Below are 22,065 nucleotides of genomic sequence, written 5' to 3'. Positions count from 1 at the left end.
TAAAAACGATCAACTGAAGATGAAACTCACAACAATGAGCTTGATGAAAAACACGATATTAAAGGGTACATACACATGCACATGATCATTCTCACTTGTTTTCATTTTTGCGCCACACCGTGAGACTATGCAAAATGCCTGTTGAAATTTCATCTGTGATTTTAAAGGTCAGCAGCATTGTGGCAAGTTAAATCACCTTCCCTGTAGCGATTGTGTCACTTTATATTCAAACTTTCATTTATGGCCTCACGGTAAAAGGAAATACTTCATTATTTGTTCAGAGGAAGAGACATTCATCCTCAACAATTCAGAGAAATAATAATTGCGAGGGATACATTCAACCCTTAAACATTCAACCCGTTCTGTTAATTTCTTTCTTTCACTCAAATACTAAAGATTTTTTCACAATACATGACTATGTCACATAAACGACACGTGAATTGAATACATACTATTCATGCATGCATCTGCTGATCTGTGTGTAAAAAAGCCTTGACTCAAAGCAAAGTGCTTCAAACACAGCTGTGTGATGCCCTTCAATTTCATAATCTTGTCAACCCGTCTGATCCGAAACTATTACAAACACGCACGCGAACCTCAACGTTGTGGAAGCATTTGTAATTGTACCGCACATACCTAAACAGATCCACAAATAGGTCAGGGGGCAGATTATATATGATAGCAATGATACCATGTACTGCATTGTATTCAGTACATGTGATATTTTTCTGTTTTCTGTAATTTGTTCCATGCAAGGCTGTTTTGAAACAATGCAGAATTGCGACACAAAAAAACATTTTAATTTAATTCATTTTGTGCAGGTTTATGTCCTAATTCTGTAATGGAATCAAAGCTGCAATATAAGTTGTATTCAAAAACAGCTCATCTATAATGGTGCACATTCATTTTGGCACATTAATGCTTACAGGCCTTGTTTACACTGTTTACTATTAAGCGTCTATGTGTCTGTTCCGCCAATAAACATGGCCAACGGTTGTGAGTCACTGTTTTGCGACTGGATCTCTTTAATATCACATGATAATTCATATTCCACTGCTGGCTTACATGGCAACTGTTGAGCAAGTCCAACCCACCACTCCAGAGCCAACAGGAAATCAGACACAATCAGGCAAAGAGTTATCAAAACATCTTTAAACCCTCCTGTATGTCCCACTATACCAGGAACAGCAGATTTTTCTCAGACAAAGATTTCACGGTGTGATTTTCTCCAATTCCAAATAGTTTAAAGAGAGCAAGTCAAAGACGACATGATGGCCTGACATACAGTCCAAAACACATGTTTTGTTTATTTCCTTTTAGTAGTAAGAAACATACAAGAATGGCCCCTAAAATAAACTTAGAATTTATGAAGAGTTTGGCTCCAAAATGAGATAAGTTGTTATCATGTTTAATTTTTTTATGGCTTAAATCAAAACAAACCAACTGCAACTTGATTGATATTAATTGGAATGATGGAACAATAAAAAAAAAACATGATTTTTCATTTTGGAACCAAACACCATAATGTTGCATTAAATACCATATATTTCATCAAAGTTATAGTCATTACACATGACTTTGGGCATCTAGTTCAGCCAGACATCCACATTCCTCCACCAGCGCACCTTGTTGCTGCCTGCTAAGTGTAATTGTGCGTTGAGACGGATAAGAGTCCTTGCTGCAGGTCACAGTCTTTCTCTTTCAGCTTCTTCTGCCATAAACACCTCATTACTTTTCACAAAGCATACACACTGTAGGCACACTTGTGACTTCATACTGCATCTTTAACCGTCTCAGACCAGCCCGGGTCTACTGAAGGTTAAACGCGTGACAATAAGCATGTTGAAGGTTGTGTTGAATGTTAGGCCTTGAATGGGCTCAATCCATTTATCAGACTTACAGAAAGGCATTGGGAGAAGCATGTCTCTCTATGTAAAGCACAAAGCCATATATCTACACACATCAGCTCACAGAAAAGCATTCATCTATCAGCGCTTGAATTAAAGATACTGAGCTTTCCTGTAGCTCAGTGGTAAGAGCGTCGCGTTAAAAACGCAAGGTTGTGGGTTCCATTCCTAGGGGATTGAAAATACCTATGTTAAATGTATAGGATAATGCAATGTAAGGCGCTTTGGATAAAAGCATCTGCAAAATGCATAAATGTAAATGTGACAGAGTTTGTCGAAACAGCACTTGCAATAGATGCTGCAGTAGGATGGTGACTCCAATACACTCTCTTATTATTCCAATACCATAGGGAACAAAATATAACTTGCATTAGTTAAATATTGTCAGTACTGTACCCTAATAAACACACAACAGACATCAGCAAGCGCATGTGTTTGCCAAAAAATCAATACATGGTCGACAGATTGCAGAAAATGTGTCTTCCACACATCCATGCATTCATATGCCAGACCCATTGATTTGCTCTATCGCATACACTTAAGCACAATAATCATAAACATTAATGAAGAGCTTATTCTATCTTACCAAATTCATGAGAACTGGCTTTTGCAAAATGTCAAGATTTAATCCATATCATTTCTTCAGCATAGAAAAATGAAGTCAATCAACAAATCAATCCGGCTTCTCATGCCTAATAAAAAATAATGCCTCACGGTTAACCGATACAAACAAAAACTAATACACAAGTGCATGATGACCAACTGTGTTCCTCTAGTGTGCGTGGAAGGCATGGAACTCAGATCCACTAAAAGATGCTTTTTAAGAAAGTTTCTGCCACGAAGGCAAATACTTTTCACTGGGTTATTCTGCAATTTATTGTTTTTATAAAAGCAGGCACTTACTTCTCCTTTAAGAAGTCTACGACACGCTTGAAGTCAGCACAGCAGTACTCTCTCCTCATGTCCATCAGAATGCTGTCAGATGCTGATTGGACGGGCACATGGAGGAAGGCGTAGACCCGTGGGTGGTTCAGGATTTTTGCCATTTCCTATTAGAGGGAGATTGACAGTCAAAAACTCAACACATCAAAAGACATTACTGAGGCTGCATTTACACTGTATGCCTGTTGAACAGATACAACATGTATACACAATATTTTACCTGTCTGTGTGTGCAATGCGTGTCAGCAGACATTTATAGTGTATCTTTAGATTCAGAGATTAAAAGCAGAGTAATCGATTTCTGAAAAGTGTTGTCGTTTGAAATAAAAAATAAAACGCACTATTATGCAAAGCAACACACCCCTTCCTGCAATGCTCTGCCTTCAAACGGGATGTGCAACAGACATGAAATGCTTAACTTTATAAAAGCTTAGACCACGCAAATAATATTGCAAATTAATAATTTAAGTGTAGATGTCAGAACACTAGTTCCATTTAAACAATGACACTCAAAACTGCTCCGTTACACATTATAAGACGACCTTGCTCTCCAAAGTCTCTCTGCTGGAAAGCCTTCACCATAGTATCGCTGGTGCTAGAGTATCTCCGCTAAAAGCATTTTCCATACCGCGGGTTTTAACGCGTCTGTGCTGTAATGTCTTTATTATAATAACGGGGGTCCTAGCTCCTGCCTGACTTTTATCCTTTTTTTATATACTTCCAATCCACCGACTCTTTTCTTTTATGTAATAAATACGACATTGCTCTTTCTACAGTCTTTCTAATACGTACTTGCTCTCTTCCCTCTGTCAACATGAGAATCATCATTCCTTATCGCTGATTGGCTACAGGTTTGTTTTGGTACTCGACTTGACTCAGTGTTCTTAAGCATTTTTGAAAAAAAAGACTAACTCTACCTATAACTCTTCTTTGTAAAAGTTCTTTGCTAAGGGCTATCCGGTCCCTGTACGACCGGAGCAGGAGCTTGGTTCGCGTTGCCGGCAGTAAGTCAGACTTGTTCCCAGTGCATTTTGGACTCCGGCAGGGCTGCCCTTTGTCGCCGGTTCTGTTCATAATTTTTATGGACAGAATTTCTAGGCACAGCCAAGAAATCTCTGCTCTTTGCGGATGATGTTGTCGTGCTGGTCCCATCAGACCAGGACCTTCAGCATGCACTGACGGTTCTCCGCAGGGTGGCTGGGCGATCCCTTAGAGATAGGGTGAGAAGCTCGGTCACTCGGGAGGAGCTCAGAGTAGAGCCATGCTCCTCCACATCGAGAGGGGCCAGCTGACGTGGATCGGGCATCTTTTCCGGATTCTCCCTCGACGCCTTCCCGGGAAGGTGTTCCGGGCATGTCCCACCCGGAGGAGACCCCGGGGAAGACCTAGGACAAGCTGGAGGGACTATGTCTTCCAGCTGGCCTGGGAATGCCTCGGTGTCCCCCCGGAAGAGCTGGAGGAAGTGTCTAGGGAGAGGGAAGTCTGGGCATCCCTGCTTAGACTGCCGCCCCCGCGACCCGGCCCAGAATGAAGCGGAAGAAGATGAATGGATGTTGAATATTTACGATCATAAATCCTGATGTGTGAGGGAACCCCGAGGAGACAAACGCACAAGAACTCTGTTGATTGTCACGTGGAACAATACAATACCCTATTAGAACGCCAGCTGACAGAAGTAAAACAACCGTAGTATCACTTCAACAAACCAGTTTTTTTCTGGCAATTTTCTGTCAAAAGCATTACAAACACTATCATCCCAATTACGAATTATTTCAATAAAAAAAGTGGTTGGAGTCCGAGTGTGCGGATGGATTTAAGATAGAACAGAAAAATAGGTCCAGTGGAGCCGAGCCAGTAGACTTTTTCGGGTGATAATGTCAGCAGCTATTTAAAAAAAAACTGTATTTATATTCTTTTTCAATTACTGTGAAGACTTAAATACAAACATATTTGAGTTGCAAAAAATATATATTTAGTGTTCTGCCACCATAAATGCTTTAGATGACGCTGCTGAAGCAATTTCTCAAATATAAATAATATTTTTTAAATGACGTAAAGGGTTAAAAGTACACATTTGTTTATATTGAACACATATATAATAAACAAAGCTTACAGTGAAATAATGAATAACTTATTCTGACATCTCGAGAGAATTTGCGATATTTCCTGTGTTCACAGTCAGGACTCTTTTTACAAATCTGTTGGTATGTGGAGTGCTTTCTTCGTCACATCTCGGCGCACCAAACATTATAGGAGCAAAATAATTAAATCTAGGATTTTTTCTCCACATGTTTGTTGACTCTCACAGTTTAAAACTCTTATAAGGTTTAAACAAAAAAACCTTGTGCCCCAGCATTACACATTCAATCCTGCAACATGAGGTGAGGAACGTGTCTGCAAACATGTTATTTCATGAACACTGCATCATCCATGAGGATAAAAGTTCTTAAATTTTTTGGGGCGCGCCTGTGAAGTGAGAATGTAGTCCTTTCGTAAACCGTTCCATATGAAGACCTTAAGAGCCGAGGGGGAGCGATTTCACTTTTTCTTTAATTATCTGGATCCCCAGGGTCTGCTGGTAACCGGGAACATTCTCTCTAAACGTAGAATGTGACAATTGAGGGCCAAACACTCAGAGATGGTCGGGGAGATACTGCCATCTAAAAAATTACAGAAATAACCTAGAAAACTAAATTTTATTTTCAGCTCTACTATATATTTTTAATCAAAATAGAGACAGAATGCTGTCAGTCTTAAAGCTGAAATGAATCTATTTCCTCATAATAACCAGATCCAGCTCAGAGAAAGAAAGCTGTTAGCATATTACAGCTCTCTGGTAGCCATAATCACCATTTAAAAACATCATTACGCCAAATTTCTTATCATTACTCACGGAACAAAAAAAAAATCGGAGAAATTGTTGATTGCGGGTTATCGTCACAATTAAAATCCATTGTGTTAGCAGAGCCCGTCGAACGCTCACCCCACCCCTCCCTCCCCAGCTCGTCTCGTGCCTCTCTGTATGGGGTTCCACATTACCGGATCAAAATGAAAAGAATTAATTAGTTTAAAGAATGGCGACTGATTGGTTAGTGGAGATAAATTGGGTCCACTTGCACTGGGACATGTAAAGGATATCGCTGAATTAACACTGCACGTGTCACATCTCGCAGGCGCGACTGAGACTGTCCAAATCACACATAAGAAACCAAGAGACACGCGTATAGTGTGTGTTAACAAGTCTTGAGGTAAGTAAAATGGAGATGGTACAAAATCAAGAATGTGTATAAAAATGTGTTTTTAAGGCAAGGCAAACCTTCAAAAATATATAAACCAAGGTTGGGTGATATTAACGAAATATCTGTATTCTTATCAAGATATTGTCATGATCCTGTCATCCTAGTAGCTGTTTCTCTTGTTCTTGCTAGTGTCTGTGTTGGAAGCACATTGTGCCATGTGCTCTCCTGTCTTTCGTCTTAGCCCCGCCCCCTCGTTTCCTTATTCATTAACCCGTCAATAGTTTACACCCACACCGGTCTCCCTCGTTACCCCTCCTTAGTTGCCTACTTATTTAAAGCCCTTGTGTTTGGCGTCTTGTTCTGCACCGTTTTGTGATCCTACCGTTATGTCTTGTCTGCCCTGTGAGTTAATTTAGTTAAAGTTGAGTTTTGACTTTGTTTTTGGTTCTGTTTTCCCTTCTCGAGGGATTTTCAGTTTTCAAGTTGTTTGATTAAAGACTTCTTGGTTAAGAATCATGACAGATGTTTGTTGCTGACAATATAAAATTATACTTTATTTCTCCCCTGACAAGTAGCACAAAACATATTTTTTCATATTGTTATAAATTTCAATTTGTTAAATTACCTAAGTAGTAAGTGGTAGCTAGATCTATATTGTTTTGTCTTTTTTTTTAAATAAACATTTTGAATGTGCTTTGAAACATTAAAACAATTAATGCAAAACAGCATATTTTATTATTTTAATTCTAGTGCAAATACAACAATGTTGATATTGTTTTAACATATCCATTGTCTTCGATATTCGAAAATCAATATCAATATATCAATTTGGTATATCACGTCCTAATTTGTATTAAAACTTGAGAATTAAGTAATAAAAAATGTTTAAAATAAAACAACATTTGTTTAAACTTCAGTTGCCTTAATGCCAAAGAATTTGAGAAAAAACAGACGGTTGTAACCAGAAACTATCAGGTTTCTATACTTAAGTCAGTGGTGCAGTGACTCCGTCTCCTGCAGCATATATGTTTCAGATGAATGAACGTATGCTTTACAACACATTTCTCCAGTATATGATTAACAGCAAACCTTCATCAAAATGTAACATTATCCAGAAAGTGTGTTTATCGCCAGATCTCGCCCATCAGATATACCAATAAATATGTAAAACAAATCAATGTAAACTCGGGACGAATGCTCAAAACATTTAAAGATTGTTATGGTTCATAAACACATAAAGCACAGATAACATCGTGCAGTTTGCAAAAAGAACCAATAACATAAGCGAGCAGCCCATCTTAGTCCATCGTTCATGCTTAAATACATGCCTATCATTAAATCAAAAATCTCATTGGAATGCACTCAAATACATTCACTATAATTCACCCTCTCAAATGTGGAAGATGCGATTATGCAGATTGCTGGTTATGTCAACCAAAAGTGAGAGAGGGTGGAGAAAAACACGCATCTGAAGTGTTGAATATTCAACGTAAAGATGCGGCTATTAGCTTAAAAGGATAGAAGCGTAAACACGGCTCTAATTTCCGATTTTTTTCCGAGAAATTTCTCTGGAATATTAGATCTGATCGGGCTGTGATAGCAGAGAAACGCAGACCTGTTAATTAAAAAAGAAAAAAGTAATTATTTGTCATGTTTCTCTTGTTTTCTGAATGCCCGCACCTTGTCGCCCAAAGCAATATCATTTGATATGCACATGTTATTTACTCAAGGTAAATATTCATTTATGTGGCCATGCTTATATACGCTGGGACCTCATTAGAGACATACAATGCGGGGCATCCCATGATTCCCATCAACCGATCCCGCGTATATGCCACCGGTGAAGGGGAGGGATGCTGGCAGATGGCATTCGAGGTGAGTGACAAGCAAGCAGGGAATGAGGAGAGAGATTTCTACAGAGGCGGACCGCAGACTCTCCTTCTTCCCTATGTAGCCTGTGAGTGTCATTTATCAGATGCCTGTTATAAGCCACAGAGACCTCCTAATGACTGTATTTCCATATAGTGGTCAGGGCTAATCCCGGAGGCCAGGCCATAACACTGCGCTTAAAGACATTACGGCAGCGCTGCATCTTAAAATGACCAAATACAGCCAGACCTCATCTCTGATCTCCGTAACTCTGAAATGTATGTGACTAACGGGACCGAAAAGTCATAGAAAGCAATAGACTATGTTCCTTCATTGTCGCTGAACTGAAAGCGTATCGCCTTGAACTTCAAATTTACTTTCTCAAGGGCCAGATTACCCAGACGAAAATTTGCGGGGCCGTACCTCAGGGCAGGAAACCCCCCCTGAACTGGACAATGGGGAAAACAAACTGATGCTGGGAAATCAGTATAACTTACATGCTGACAAAATGAACACTATTCCAATAAAATTCAAACATAATTTTCTTGAAAAATGACAAAGTCATTTTGAAATGGAGTAGTTATCAAAAAACATAATAAAATAATTCATGTTTACCTCAAAGCTACAGTAAGTTAAGCAGTTTTGTAGACTAGAAATAGCAAGCTAGTTTTGAACGCATGATCTAAGAAGTAAACTGTCATGTTTACAATGGTTGCAAAAAGAATCCATCACTATCGACAAAATTATGTTTTATTAACCAAGTTCGGGAGGAGCACGTCCAGATAACGAACACGGCTGGTTTGTCATGATCAATCGCACCAAACAGATAATCAACCCGGCTGGCTTTTCATGACCAATCATACAAACCCAAAACCAATCTCACCAATTACCCGCAAGCCAACCCTCACAAATAGACAAACCACCTTACCTTCACCATCTCTAGTGTTTTCAGCACCCCTCCTCCACCTCGTCTCCTCACCCAAACTTCAGCACCTTAAGGCCCGATTCACATTTCGCGTCTAAAACTCCGCGGAAAACGCGAGCTGCACCGCGTTCTCCTTTTTACCAAAGCACCTGGACTGCGCTCTCCTGACGTCTGTCATCACCAAGCAGTGATGGCCACGATAGCCGTTGAGACGAAGAGGTAAAAAATAAGGATATTTGGATTATATGCACTGAAAATACATTGCAATAACTCTACTACTAGATTTAGTTATGCTGTGATCATCTCTGTCTCCATTTCCATTGAGCTTGTCTATATTAGCTAGTTGGTTCTTGTCACATGACCTGTGGTGACCTGGCGCCATTCTGAAAAAATTTGATTTTTTTCATCTCGATGCGGAACCGACGCACAAGAACAATAGAGCACATCACATCGGCCCCTATTTCCGCGCGTCTACATTTAAAATAACGCATATGCGCACGGAAAAGACGAAGCTCCCCGGGACAGCACACAAAATACGCGTTATGTCCGTCCCCTATCACCAGTCATTATTGTATGCAAGGCGAAATTGTGAAACGCTTAATTCTTAAAAGTATGCCAGGTTCACGGCGTAAACGTAAAATCTTTGTTGTTGCTGTTACTTTTGACATGTTCATGAATGTACACCGGTCTGTTCCTGCGGGGACATTTCCACGGCTCTAAACATGACGCGGCACAAAACCAAACTTGATTGGTTGCTTTACCTTTGAGACATATGACCTCTTGGACGGGCCTTGGCCAAAGAAAGCAGCCAAAGATTCTAGACCTTCAGTACCAATGTCTGACTACACGAGACTACAAATAATACGACATCAGCAGCCATTAATATATGTAATTCTGACTTTACATTTATCAATCAAGCAGATTATTTTATCCAAAGCGACTTACAATTGAGAGAAAATTTAAGATTTTTTCAATAAGCTAAATAATAATTATGTTAACAAGCCATGCCTTTGGGGTAGTCACCAAAGAAAAGAACAGAAAATAATATGATGTCTTCAATTTATCTATTATCATTTTACTTAATCAATTTCAATATGATACCAAACGCGCTTTGTGTTTGTTCATGAAAAGCCAGCTATAGAATAATCCTCTGGACAGCTAGAGGTGATTGTGAAACCGCAAACTCTGTCATGCTTTGGGAATGTGACTCCAGATGGATCAGCCGTAGATGAAATGAATCTGCCAATGGTGTGGCAGGGCAGATTCAAGAGGTCAGCAAGACGACACCTTATCCAGACCGACTGTGACGTAACGGCAGCATCCTGCTGTGTTTCAGCACGAGCGCATGTGCATGAGGGACACAGAAAAAGAGCCGTGCTTTCATCTTCCACCGATCAAATAAAGCAAAAGCAGCCTGGCACGGAAAACACGCGGAGCCAATCGGCCTGATTGTTAACAGATGCGCCAGATAACACTAGAAAAAGATAGATGTATTAAAACATACAATGCTTCAAAGACGGCGCATATTACGGCTTGTGAAGTGAGATAGCGTGGTTTAGGATGCTATCACCCACAGTCGATGTGTGGAGGATAATTGCTAGTTTTATCTTTCAATAACTCTAATAAAATTCTCTTCTTTTTCTAAAGCCGGCCGATGAATCTGTGGGGATAATTGCTGTTTTCTTTGGACGGTGCACATATGCTTTGGCACATGGAGCATGAAAAGCGTGAGAACATTGAGATGATGAAAGGCACCTCAATATCGATATTTAAATGGAGAAGTGTCAACGAATCCAAACACTTTGAAATTGAACAGGAGAATGGGGTGACCAGGGTTAAGCAAAATGCCATATGTGTCCATGAGAGCAGATGTCTGGTCAGGAGGGCGATAGTGTTAAAATAACACAAAATCCCCAATAATATTTAATAAAATGCTAAAAATAGGAAATTTTAAACAAGAGCAAAACCAAAGCAGTACATGAAACAAACTGCTACTCATAAAAAACTTCATAAAAGAAAGATGAAAAGGAGCTTTTCATTACTAGTGATTACTATCACTATTAATTATTAAATTTTTGTCCAATTTTCAGCCACCTTCAGTGCCCCAGTTTAGCCATGTTGACATTATCCATAAATATGTTTCGTTTTGATGGTTTAGATTCATTAAATGTGTTTTGTAAATGTAAATGTGATTTAACTATTCAATGAGATGATATTTTTAACACATGCTTGAAACATTATGATCTGAACATTACCGTCAAAGTCTTTATATTGTCCTAAAACGGCATAAACATCCCAAAGGTATAAATTAAGCAACCAAATAATCAATGCCACAAACATTACATGGTTACACCTCTCATTTAGCCATCGAGCACCAGTGGCTGTCTCGGTTTGGCTTGGCACAAAAATATAACGTGGAATATCAGACCCTATTGGTCTGAGGGTTGGTGGTGACTTGGCACTTCTGGTTGATACTCATTCTTCATCGTTCAGTTCAAGACCTTTGGCTCACTGGTAGAATTAATGAGAACTTGGTTGTGCCAAAAGACTTTTGTCTCCTATCTCTCACCATTCAGGGATTGAAACGTAGTATCATCGTCTTGCACGTGCACACCGGTCATTGCTTCGGGCTTCATTTCCAATCAGATTAGAGGCGAGCCGTTGAACAGATAACTCACTTTCCAAAATCTACTCTCACTTTGCATTGCTGAAGATAATTAATCCATTAAAATGTCATTCATTCAGTGAGCAAATGAATGTCCTGGAGGTGCTACAGGACTCGATTTAGCGCAAGTAGCGCTAAGCAGTCAATGATTGACACTCGCTGGGCACTCCTGCTTTCCATTCACAAGGGTACAAATTTTTCTATAAATGAAAACCTTTATCTGTCTCAACCGTTTTGGATTTTTGCATATGTCATGGAGGAGAGCTGAAGGGCAGTCGATGTGTAAAGATCACATCACTGGTCTACATTTAGAAATAAAATTACTTCACAGATGAATAGATACATAATATCATTATAATGTTTCTTTATTAATTGTCAATAGATCTGGGAGGATAGTAATAGTTATTTTCCTAAAAAAAAAATCACCAAATGCATTAAAAGCTTTACAGATTACTTCATATCAGGCAGGCAGGAAGTGCTTCAGAGAGAGAGAAAGAGAGAGAGAGAGAGAGAGAGAGAGAGAGCAGCCAAGGATGTATCACCAAAAGAGCATGTATAACTAAACCAAAATGATAAAGGAAATGATTGTGATCAAACTACATATCGTCGCTGTCCTTCAAAAACCTCAGTTCTCAAAATTTGCCCCTCAAAAATATCCCATTAAAACGCTTGAATACTGTGTTGTACTTTATATTGGTTAGAAATGTTCAAAACCCAGTGAGAAACATAAAGGGTGACTACTAATAATAAAAATGTAGGGCATAAAAATACATAAAACAAAATATGCAGATACCCAAGGTTTCAGAATGAAATATGTTTTTCTATAAAGCACAGAAAATTATTTATCTGGGTGCAGAAAATTATATTTTACAGCAACTGTAATATAAAAATGACACTATTAATTTGTCCCTAAATTTCCCCTCTGTTTATGTGAAGCGGGTGGTAGTGGAGAAACAGGAGAAAGGCAGATCTAATTCCAACAATAAATGGCTCAAAACGTGACTGTTCCAATAACAAGTTGTGAAAGCTGACAAGTCGAGGACGGCCAGGAGACGAGACCCCGCAGGATTAGAGAAGAGAGCTCTGACAGGTGGTATGTGAGAGTGAAACCCAATTACTAGAGAAAGCTCTCTCACATAAGCGCGCACACAGACACACACACACACAAGTGCAAACATGCGGTGTGGGTTATGGAAAGAGTCTCCTGGTGATTAAGGCTCAGTATCTCTCGGGAAATGTGTCGCTTTGCCCTAAAAGCTTCTCTTCACACCTGTAGAACAATCAAAATCTCCTGATAAAGTCAAACCAAACTGTTAAAATAAGGATCAGGAGATGGATCAAAAGAACAATAGATGTCAAGAAGACAGAACTACAGGGATGTGCAATAAATACCTGGAAACATCTTCACACGGAGTGCCAGAATCTAGACTGAATATCTAGATATTATCAAATTATAAAAAAAAGAATAACAATAAAACTTTAAATCTGGCGCCAATCCGGTGTGATAAACTCGCTGTGCATTTTATCTGTACCCATCACCTCCAACTATTATGGTTTTCAGTATGAAAACAGAATTACATTTTTTTTCTCCCTACATTCTTTAGTTTCATTGCCCATCTCCATTTGCCTGACATTTCAATGGATCTGAAATGAAACAGCTTCAACCTAAAAGTCCTTCATTCACAAACAGATTGAATAGATTTTCAATGCATCCGTCCTGTCTACTGTCCCCTCAATGGTACATTAAGCCTCTAATGGACAAAGAGTCTCGGAAGATTCATTAATATGAAAATGGCTCGTATTTGGGATGAAATTAGCGGCCGCTCCAAATACAAATTGCGGCAGACTCCCGAGAGCCTGGACTATAATTGACTGAACTGTGAATCTTCACACATCTCTCCCACCAGATTAAAGGCCAGAGAAAGAGAAGATGACACATAAGGTGTCGCGAGACACAGAGAGAATGTTGTGTTAAATTTGCTGATTGCTACTTTCTCTGCAATTTTATTTCTATATTTGCATTACGAGTGCATTACGACTGTAAGATTGAGAAAAGGTGAAAAGACAAAAAAATAGATGAATTTATCAAAAAATGTGATAAAGAATAGAAGCAAGCATGCTTTTGCAAACTCATCCGGGTCCAGTGGTCATATGTTGAATCGAATCATGTTAACAGTCTCAGATAAAATCCGGTGGCAGCTGTTAAAGATAAGCACAGGTGGAGGCGTTTCATTTTTGGGGTGCTATGATAGGTAAGATGTGCTGACTCAGAACCGTATATCATTGTCTGTTGCACTTTTCATACAAGTGAAGGGAATGATAACCAGGGACTGACTCCAACATAAACATAAATCATAAAATTGGTGGAGAAAATTCCAATCGGTGTGTGGGTTTGATCCCAAGGGAATGCACATACTTAGAAACAAATGTATAAGATAATGCAATGTATGTCGCTTTGGATAAAAGCGTAGGCCAAATGCATAAATGTAAATGTAAATAAAGGAACTGACAATAATCACATTGACTGATAGCATCCTTTACTTATTTAAGTTTAAAAGGTATTGTGATGATGATGATTATACTGTAATTGTTTTTAATATCTAAAGATGTGCCGATATATCGGACAATAATCCGTATCGGTTAATAAAAACAATTTTGACTGATAGTTTAAAACAGCAGAATATCAGGTTCGATATATCCTGTCAGTCAAAAGAAGAAAGGAAAATGCATTTATATTCTTTATTTAGTAAATGTTAAGAACTAGTTTAGTATCAATCATCATTATATGAATTGATAACATTCAATATGTTGAGAAATAGTCATTTAATCTTTAGAATCGGTATCGGCAGATATGACTTTGGATAATCACCTATCAGTATCGGTGAATCTCTATTAATAATTATTTTGGCCACAACCATTGTGAAGTGGAAACCTGATATTGTGATAGCCCTCTTTCCATTTTGGAATTGCCCGAAAAAACATTGGATAACCATTTGTCTAGTTCTTGTGTGTTTAATAAATGTTTGAGTTTATACAATTGCAAATTATACAGACATAACTGTCGGTTGCAATCAGTCAAAGTGTTCAATGGCCAGCATGGCAGGGTTGCCAGATCTGCGTAAGAAAATTCAATGACCAATTAAAGTAGCCATATGTCCCTAGTCCAAACAGTTGTCTCTGTATTAATTTCACTCTAAGGAGGTCAATGCTTGACTCCTCTGTATAGAAAGGGGTTTCAATTATTGAAAAAGCAGAATAATCAAGAACTATTAGCTTACTAACAAAAAAATAAAAAGAAACTGGAAAAGCTAATGACTGGGGAACACTAAGAACGTCTCAGTTAAAACACAGGGTCAGGTGGCCTACCATCTCACTAGCCTACAGTCGGCAAGGCTTTAGTTAACAATAACTTTCATGATGAAAAGCACCGGCCAGATCAAGACATCTGAGCATTTGCACAGCATTTCATTAGCTAGTCTTCCTGGAGGTTGTGGCCTGACCTCCTTGTCAAGCTATCGAGCAGTCCTGAGTTGTAATCAGCACCCGTCCTCGGCGTGCGCCATCAGCAGAGGGTGCTTCACCTGAGAGGTGACCAGTGAAAAGGGCACTATAGAAAAGCGTTCACTCAGATCACAGATAAGAGCACTCATTTTGCTCTTCGAAAGGCTTGCCGTAATGAGGTGACTTCCCTGTGACCTCATGCAACATTGATGAATTACAAGAGATGCCGGCCAACAATTAAACAGCTCTTCAAAGAAAGAACAACGAGAAGGCAAATGTACTCGTAATGTTTTCAACAAAGTAGACACTTGCTTGCTGTGTCTGAACGCAAAAATGTTCCAAGCACGTCACAAATGGACGCTATTGGTCTGGAGGTCAAGGCTCGGATGGTGCTCGGGTATATGAACAGAGCGTGTGCGCCGAGAGTTTGTGTCTAGTGTTGAACAGATATAATTTCACAGCTCCGTCCTTGGATTTCACCAGCCCAGAGCTCTTATAGTATTCATGTATGATGCACCACGCGCTGGAGCAGGTTAACCGGCAGGTCAGACTTCATGACTGTGTAATGAAGGCAATATGTTCAGGCTTTGCGAAACCTAAACTTTCAGCCAACCACGTTTTTTCTTCTGAAATAAGATGACATTAAAGTGAGATTTGTGTAATCGGCAGCGCATTAAAGGGAAAAGTTTAACCTACAGCCAGAAGTCTGAAATACGGAGAGACTCTGCATTTAAATTGGGGTTCTGCCACTAACCCACTCTTTTTATCAGTCTAAATGAAACAGTGAGACCTATGAGAATGTGAGAAATCTCCTTAGCGAGAGAAATCTGACACATAGGAAATTATCATTACTTAACAGCCGGCATGCATGGAAATATAATGAGAAGGTCCACAGTTTATCATATCCTATGTCTTGTGTAGGTTTTTCCATTAAGAGGTGATGTGAAAACAAGCATCACGATTACTGTTGTCCATACAAGATGATTTGAACAACACCTATCACACGTGTGCTGCCAATATTTAAAGCGATCACATTTTCATTCGAGAAATGATGAAATGATCAAAAAAGGCTGAAAATCCCCCTACACTGGAGAAGGGACCCAAGCGAAATTTTTTTTCATAATAATGTGATGGATTCTATTGGTGGGATATTATCTGGCGGATTAATCCAATGGAATAATGGCCAAAACACACAACAAAAATGAATTTTGCTACGGTTTTAATTTAAAAAGCTAATGGTTTATCATTGTGGTATTTTAATGGAAACCATTAGAATTTCTGTGATGGTTTCTGTTGGGTTACAGTTGATTTGTCAAGTGTGTTATACATTGAATGTGCTCTATATCATGCATATGTGTAGATACCTACAGTACAGCACTGCAGCATCACAGTGACGGGTTCTGCCTAGACCAACACCACTTACATCATCTAAAGAAAACGTAAAGATCTTGTTTTGCAAGTTGTATGTAAGGCCCTTCACGTTCTCACATAATCAGTGCTCTCCAATCTGACAGGTGCTTTTGCCATTTCAAAGATGGTGAGGAAGAGGGTCTATAAATCACACATCTGTTCCGCTAAGCACATCTAATACCCCTAAATGACTCCTCAGGAAGAGTGTAAGACATCACTCACGATCCAACCTTAACCTCCCAAATCACACAGTCATTTGCCACCCCTGCAAAACCTCTCCAGCACCACAAAAAAAAAACAGTTAAGAGGCAGTAAATTGGGGAGGCAGGACACTAGACAGGAACAAGAGATATATGGCTGTAAAGTCGGGGGGGGTGATGTGGTTGGTAATGGAGGAGTGGATAAAGTTACTCGGGGAACTGTGAAAAAGAATGCTCCGGGTTTAACATGAGTTAAGATCATTTGAAAGCACAAGTGGCATCATTTTGATTAATAGAAATGAACTTACTGATCCTCTTATTTACTACTACTAATGATAATTATATTATTATTACTATCATTATTATTGCGGTTGATATCTTAAACAAGTACTTTAGCAAAAATCCCTAACAATGTTGGCACGTATGGTACAATAATTAACTTTTGTAAACAAATACATGAATGAAAAACAAAAATCTTTTCATTAAATTAATCCTTATTTTTATTTTATTACACAACAGAAGCTGTTGACTTAGCTTGACTAAGTATTGAACCCAGAACGTTTCTTTAACATTTCTCAAATCACATAGAAAACGGCAATAACAGTGTGATGTATTTAGACAATGGAGGCACATGTCTGTGAAAGGTACAGAGTGTGGAAGAGGGAGTGGGCTCACAGAAAACGTGTCACCTCATCCATCTGTCTGTATTTGAGGGGAAGGTGGATGGTGGTCTTTTGAGACCGCACTTGGCATTTTCATCACCAATGAAAGACATTTTGCCTGGGAGTGGTGACGCAATACACAGGGCCTGGAGAGCAAGACTATTCTTACCTCCCATTTAAAAGCAGCACGCTCAATTGTGAAAAACTGTTTCACAATCTAACCTGTTCATGTAAAGGAAATCAATGGAGATTGTCAATCTTCCAGGAAAGAAAGAAACGACGACCTAGTACAGTGCCCCGCTGCTTTCTGTGAGACAAATAGACGCATCAAAGCGGCGACACGCAATTAAAAATACTTGCTGAGCATGTGGAAATAAAAAGGACAAACAGTCAAATTGTTCAAATCAAATTAGAACATAAGAAGATATAACTGTTCTGATGTGCGTACACAAGCGCCTACATTTCTAATTAGCATTTAATTGTTATTTCCTTTCATTTAAGGAAAAAAATCATCACTTTTTAATTTGAATTTAACAGAGCATAAACGTAACCTATACATATGGGGACAAAATTACAACCTCAATTAACCCTCTGCAAATTAAAAGTGCTTCTCGCAGCACTTCTGTCTGGCGTCTTTGGGATTACCAGTGTCCTCCGCTTCTGGGGCTCAGAGGGGGAACACACAGCATTACGGGTATTGTTTTAAAATGATGCCAATGAGACCGCAGTGTAAATTTGGAAGGCCCTCAATGAGAGGGTCGTACTCTTAGTCCTGTTATCTATTGACAAAATACAGCCGAGGAAAAAAATAAGATACCATTCCAAATTTTCATTTATAATCAGCGTTCCTAGATGTATTGTGGCTGTTCGTGTCTAGTGTCTTGTTGAATTTCAACAAAAATCAAACCTCAGGAGTGTCAAAGTCATTCAACAGCAATTTGAAAGACTGACAGCATGACAAGATGCATAATAACTGTGATAAAAATCAAGGTTATTAGATTAAAAAGTTACTTTTCCTAAATACATGTATAAATATTACTTTTGCATTATTATATTGAAAGTAAAACATTTTAAAAATCAGAAAATCGGTCTCAGAATTGGTCTCTTAAATTCTTGTCCGCGGCTGTATAAAATCACAACTTTTTACACTTTAACTGCACAGTTGGTTGAAATTCTTGATTCACATTGGTCAGTCACAACATTGAAGGTCATTTCTTTTTTTAATAATAATTAATAACTTAACCGGATAATGAACGGCTCAGCCGGTAATGTATTACATTTATCAGTAACACTTCAATTAGTTTGTATTTATTGACATTTGTAAATGAATTGGCTATCCTGAATGAGCAATAGACTTTTTGGTCAAGTGTAACCTACATTTACAGCATTTATTAATCTTTGAAAATGTAGTTAACTAATGTCAACTTTTGATTTTAAAATGTATTAGTAAATGCGTATATTAACATGAACTAAGATGAAAAAATGCTGTAATAGTAGCTACTGTATTGTTCATTGTCAGTTCATATTAACTAATGCATAAATTACTGTTAACTAATACAACATTATTGTAAAGTGTTACAAACTTATGTGGTTAGCCGGCATGTAATATTGTGATGTACAATGTACATCCATGTACATCAACCTGTGGATGTACATCATCTATTACTCATTAGCTTAGTTTCTTTCCACTTTCATGATCGGTCTAACAATGAGTCCAAACAACTTACCTCTAGATGTTCCAGGATATATGGTGGGTTGGTCATGCCCAGGCGGAGCATTGCGCCCTCTGGAATTTCCTTCACCAGTTCCCAGAGCAGCGACGGCAGGTCGGTGCCAATATCTCTGCCGTATGCTCCGGTGTCTTCACTGGTCAACCAGATCTCACAAACACCCTCTGCAAGACAAGAAGATCAATGCTTACTGCTTTATCCAGAGCGAGCCAAGCAGGATACTTAATAGGGCCAAGAGAGATAAAGTGAAATCTTTTCTTGGCACAAACACACAAGTAAAAACATCCAATGACACAAATTATCGATAAAACGTGTTACACCTAAACACTTTAAATGAATGACTTCAACGTGTTAACTTGAAATTGCATGAATAAAAATGCATTTTTCCAAGGGGAATTCAGCATATCTGTTTAAAAACATGCTGAAACCAAATCAACAGTTTAAATGAAGTGTGGATGCTGTCTTAGAAGGCAGCTGTCTTGGTAGGCCATGAACAGCAAGGGTATGGAACAGAGCATCTAAGACTTTAAATTCCTACAGAGAATTACAACTGACAAGTGTCATTTGGTCCATAAATTGAAACGGCGATGGAGGCGCTGCCCCAGTAAGCACGCGCCTGGAATTCAATTCTCCACTAGCACCTCTTACAAAAGCGCCGGACACATTTCAACCTCCATGTATCATTTCTTGCTTTCCAGAGCAAACGTGGGCACCAGTGAATGAAGACAGCAGACAGCCGCCCCTCTGAGTGATAAATCTTCTGAGCTTTCTTAAACAGATTGCGGGAGAATTAATAAGTGGCCTTTGACTGGGCATCATCATCCGGCCGGAAAACGGCTGACGTTTGGCGCATCATTTCGCGTCCACACATCAAACCCGAGAAGCTCCGTTGGACTTGACTTAATACATAGTGATGTCATTAGAGACGGCAAAGCCATTATGACACATTGGTCACGGTGAGCCCTCTAAGCGAATGGGAGCACGTGCGCGTGCTCATAATTGAAAGGAAGTCAGCGTTAAGTTTAGATCTGTTCAGATGGAGATCATTAGTGGCGCCGCTGATGGGTGGCCTTCTGTCTGCATTATTAATCTACCGTCACTGAATGGGAAGTGAAGGTTAGTGCTTACTGCACATCACCTGATCATTATAATGCCATTGTCTTTATCCTCTGAAACGTTCAGACTGCTAATGGATGTTTCAGAGCTGCTTCATTGACTTGAAGGGTCAAAGTGAATCTATAGTCTGGATCATGAGGAAATTAGTATTTATGCGTGTCACAGGGTAAGGACTGTGCTGCTGGTAAAATAGCTGAAGGTTTGAGATACTGGAAACTTCCTTAGAAGGTCTAAGTAGGCAGTGGGAGACAAGACAGCCAACCAGGTTTCGGAACCGCGTTCGAGAGAAACAGACAGGGACGAGGTGCTACGACACCATTTTAACTCAAATCCCTGGTGGAATCATTACAGGTGGCAGAAATGTCCATCTCCAACACTTCTATTCTGTACTCCATACTTTTATCTTTAATGGGGAGGGGTTGAGGTGCTCTGCGGATCCAGGGTGAGCCCGCAGTTCATGTTAAGCACAGGTGAGGTGATAATGAGAGAGATATGCCCTGTCCAGTCTCACAGGACCCACAGTGTAACGTCAATATTCCTACAAACATTGCTCCTCTCACCGGCACTTGCATGTGTAACGAGACTCGACTGCATACGTGTGACTAAACAAGGGACTGTTCACACTAATTATCAATAACACACCTTTTCTGTTCCATCTTCTATAATTCACTCCACTGCTTACACTGGGACTAAACGTGTCATTGTCTTATGAAGAACATTGAATAAAACTAGAAAAAGGCTGAAAACATCAGCATGTATCTGTGTGCTTGGTTATGCAACTGCAATTTTCAAGAGAGTAACAAGGGTGACAAGACTCTGATTCTATACACACTAAAATAGGTAAAGGTGTTGAATTTGGTGTTAAATAAATAAATAGGACAACAGACACAAGTTAAACGTAACACAGATTGTGTTGTTTTTAACACCATCGATTATAGTGTGTAGAATACCCCACATTGGGTTCACAATGTCATTTTTAGAACGAAACTATGAAATGAATTTGCAATTTATTTATTTAATAGATTTGTTTATTCACATATGTATTAAGTTATAGAAGCTGATGTTGTTAGTCTACGCACAACTTGCAAAACCTGTAAAATGTTGAAAATGTATCCAAAATGTATTAAAAGAGAAATACTAAAGTGTTTTTATCGAGTACTGCCCTGAACAAGTTTTTTTTCACATAACTGATGTTTGTATAAAGATTAACAACAGAATTTACAAAAATAACACACAAAAAACGAATTAATACAAATAATACATACAAATAAGTAAAAAAACAATAGATAGACCTAATTTTCATTTGCAAAAACAGATAATTTAGTTTAAAACAAACATGTTTTTATTGTGAATTCCAAGTCCTATCAAACTGCAGTTGGGTTGTTTTGATTAAGCAATTTTAACTCAAAAACTGATAAGGTAATAAAAACATGATTTTTTAAAGCTGACTTCTGTTTTTGCAAATAAACTCTTCAGATATTTTAAATAGTTGAATATTTCAGATAGTTAAAAAAACAATTTGCATTGCTGGATAAAGCATCGATATGCTACATTATTTAAATTTCCAGCATCTTCTGTATATTTGATACATGATTCTATGATGGGAAAATCCTCATATTTACACAGATGACAATTGGTACATTCATACTCAACATTTGGAAAAAGTGCACACCATCCGCGAATATGACACAATTGTGTCATTTTTTGTTATTTTCCTTATATACACAATTTTTAGGTTTTCCAGAAAAAAATATACAATTTACACCTACCATCCTGTTTAATTGTGATTAAAACCAAAAATGGCCAAAACCATTTTTAATCTCATTTACTTAACAGGCTTAACATCTACACAAAATAAAGTGTTCAGGCTTATTACACGGCTCATTAGATTGCTTGATC

At 38.6% G+C, this 22,065-nt stretch overlaps 1 protein-coding gene across 2 annotated transcripts in view; it reads right to left on the bottom strand.

Annotated features, from left to right (window-relative positions):
* cdkal1 (CDK5 regulatory subunit associated protein 1-like 1) overlaps positions 1 to 22,065 on the bottom strand; it is a 322,974-nt gene that overhangs the window by 117,073 nt on the left and 183,836 nt on the right. For both annotated transcript variants that reach the window (XM_056762570.1, XM_056762571.1), the window contains exons 9-10: positions 19,048 to 19,214; positions 2,811 to 2,956 (exon numbers count right to left, since the gene is read on the bottom strand). In XM_056762570.1, coding sequence (XP_056618548.1) covers positions 2,811 to 2,956; positions 19,048 to 19,214 — 313 coding nt within the window. The remainder of the gene's footprint in view (positions 1 to 2,810; positions 2,957 to 19,047; positions 19,215 to 22,065) is intronic.

Source organism: Triplophysa dalaica, chromosome 12 (assembly GCF_015846415.1).
Source record: "Triplophysa dalaica isolate WHDGS20190420 chromosome 12, ASM1584641v1, whole genome shotgun sequence".
Classification (NCBI taxonomy): Eukaryota; Metazoa; Chordata; class Actinopteri; order Cypriniformes; family Nemacheilidae; genus Triplophysa; species Triplophysa dalaica.
The sequence above is the reverse complement of the archived record's forward strand: the minus strand, read 5'-3'. Positions and strand labels throughout refer to the sequence as shown.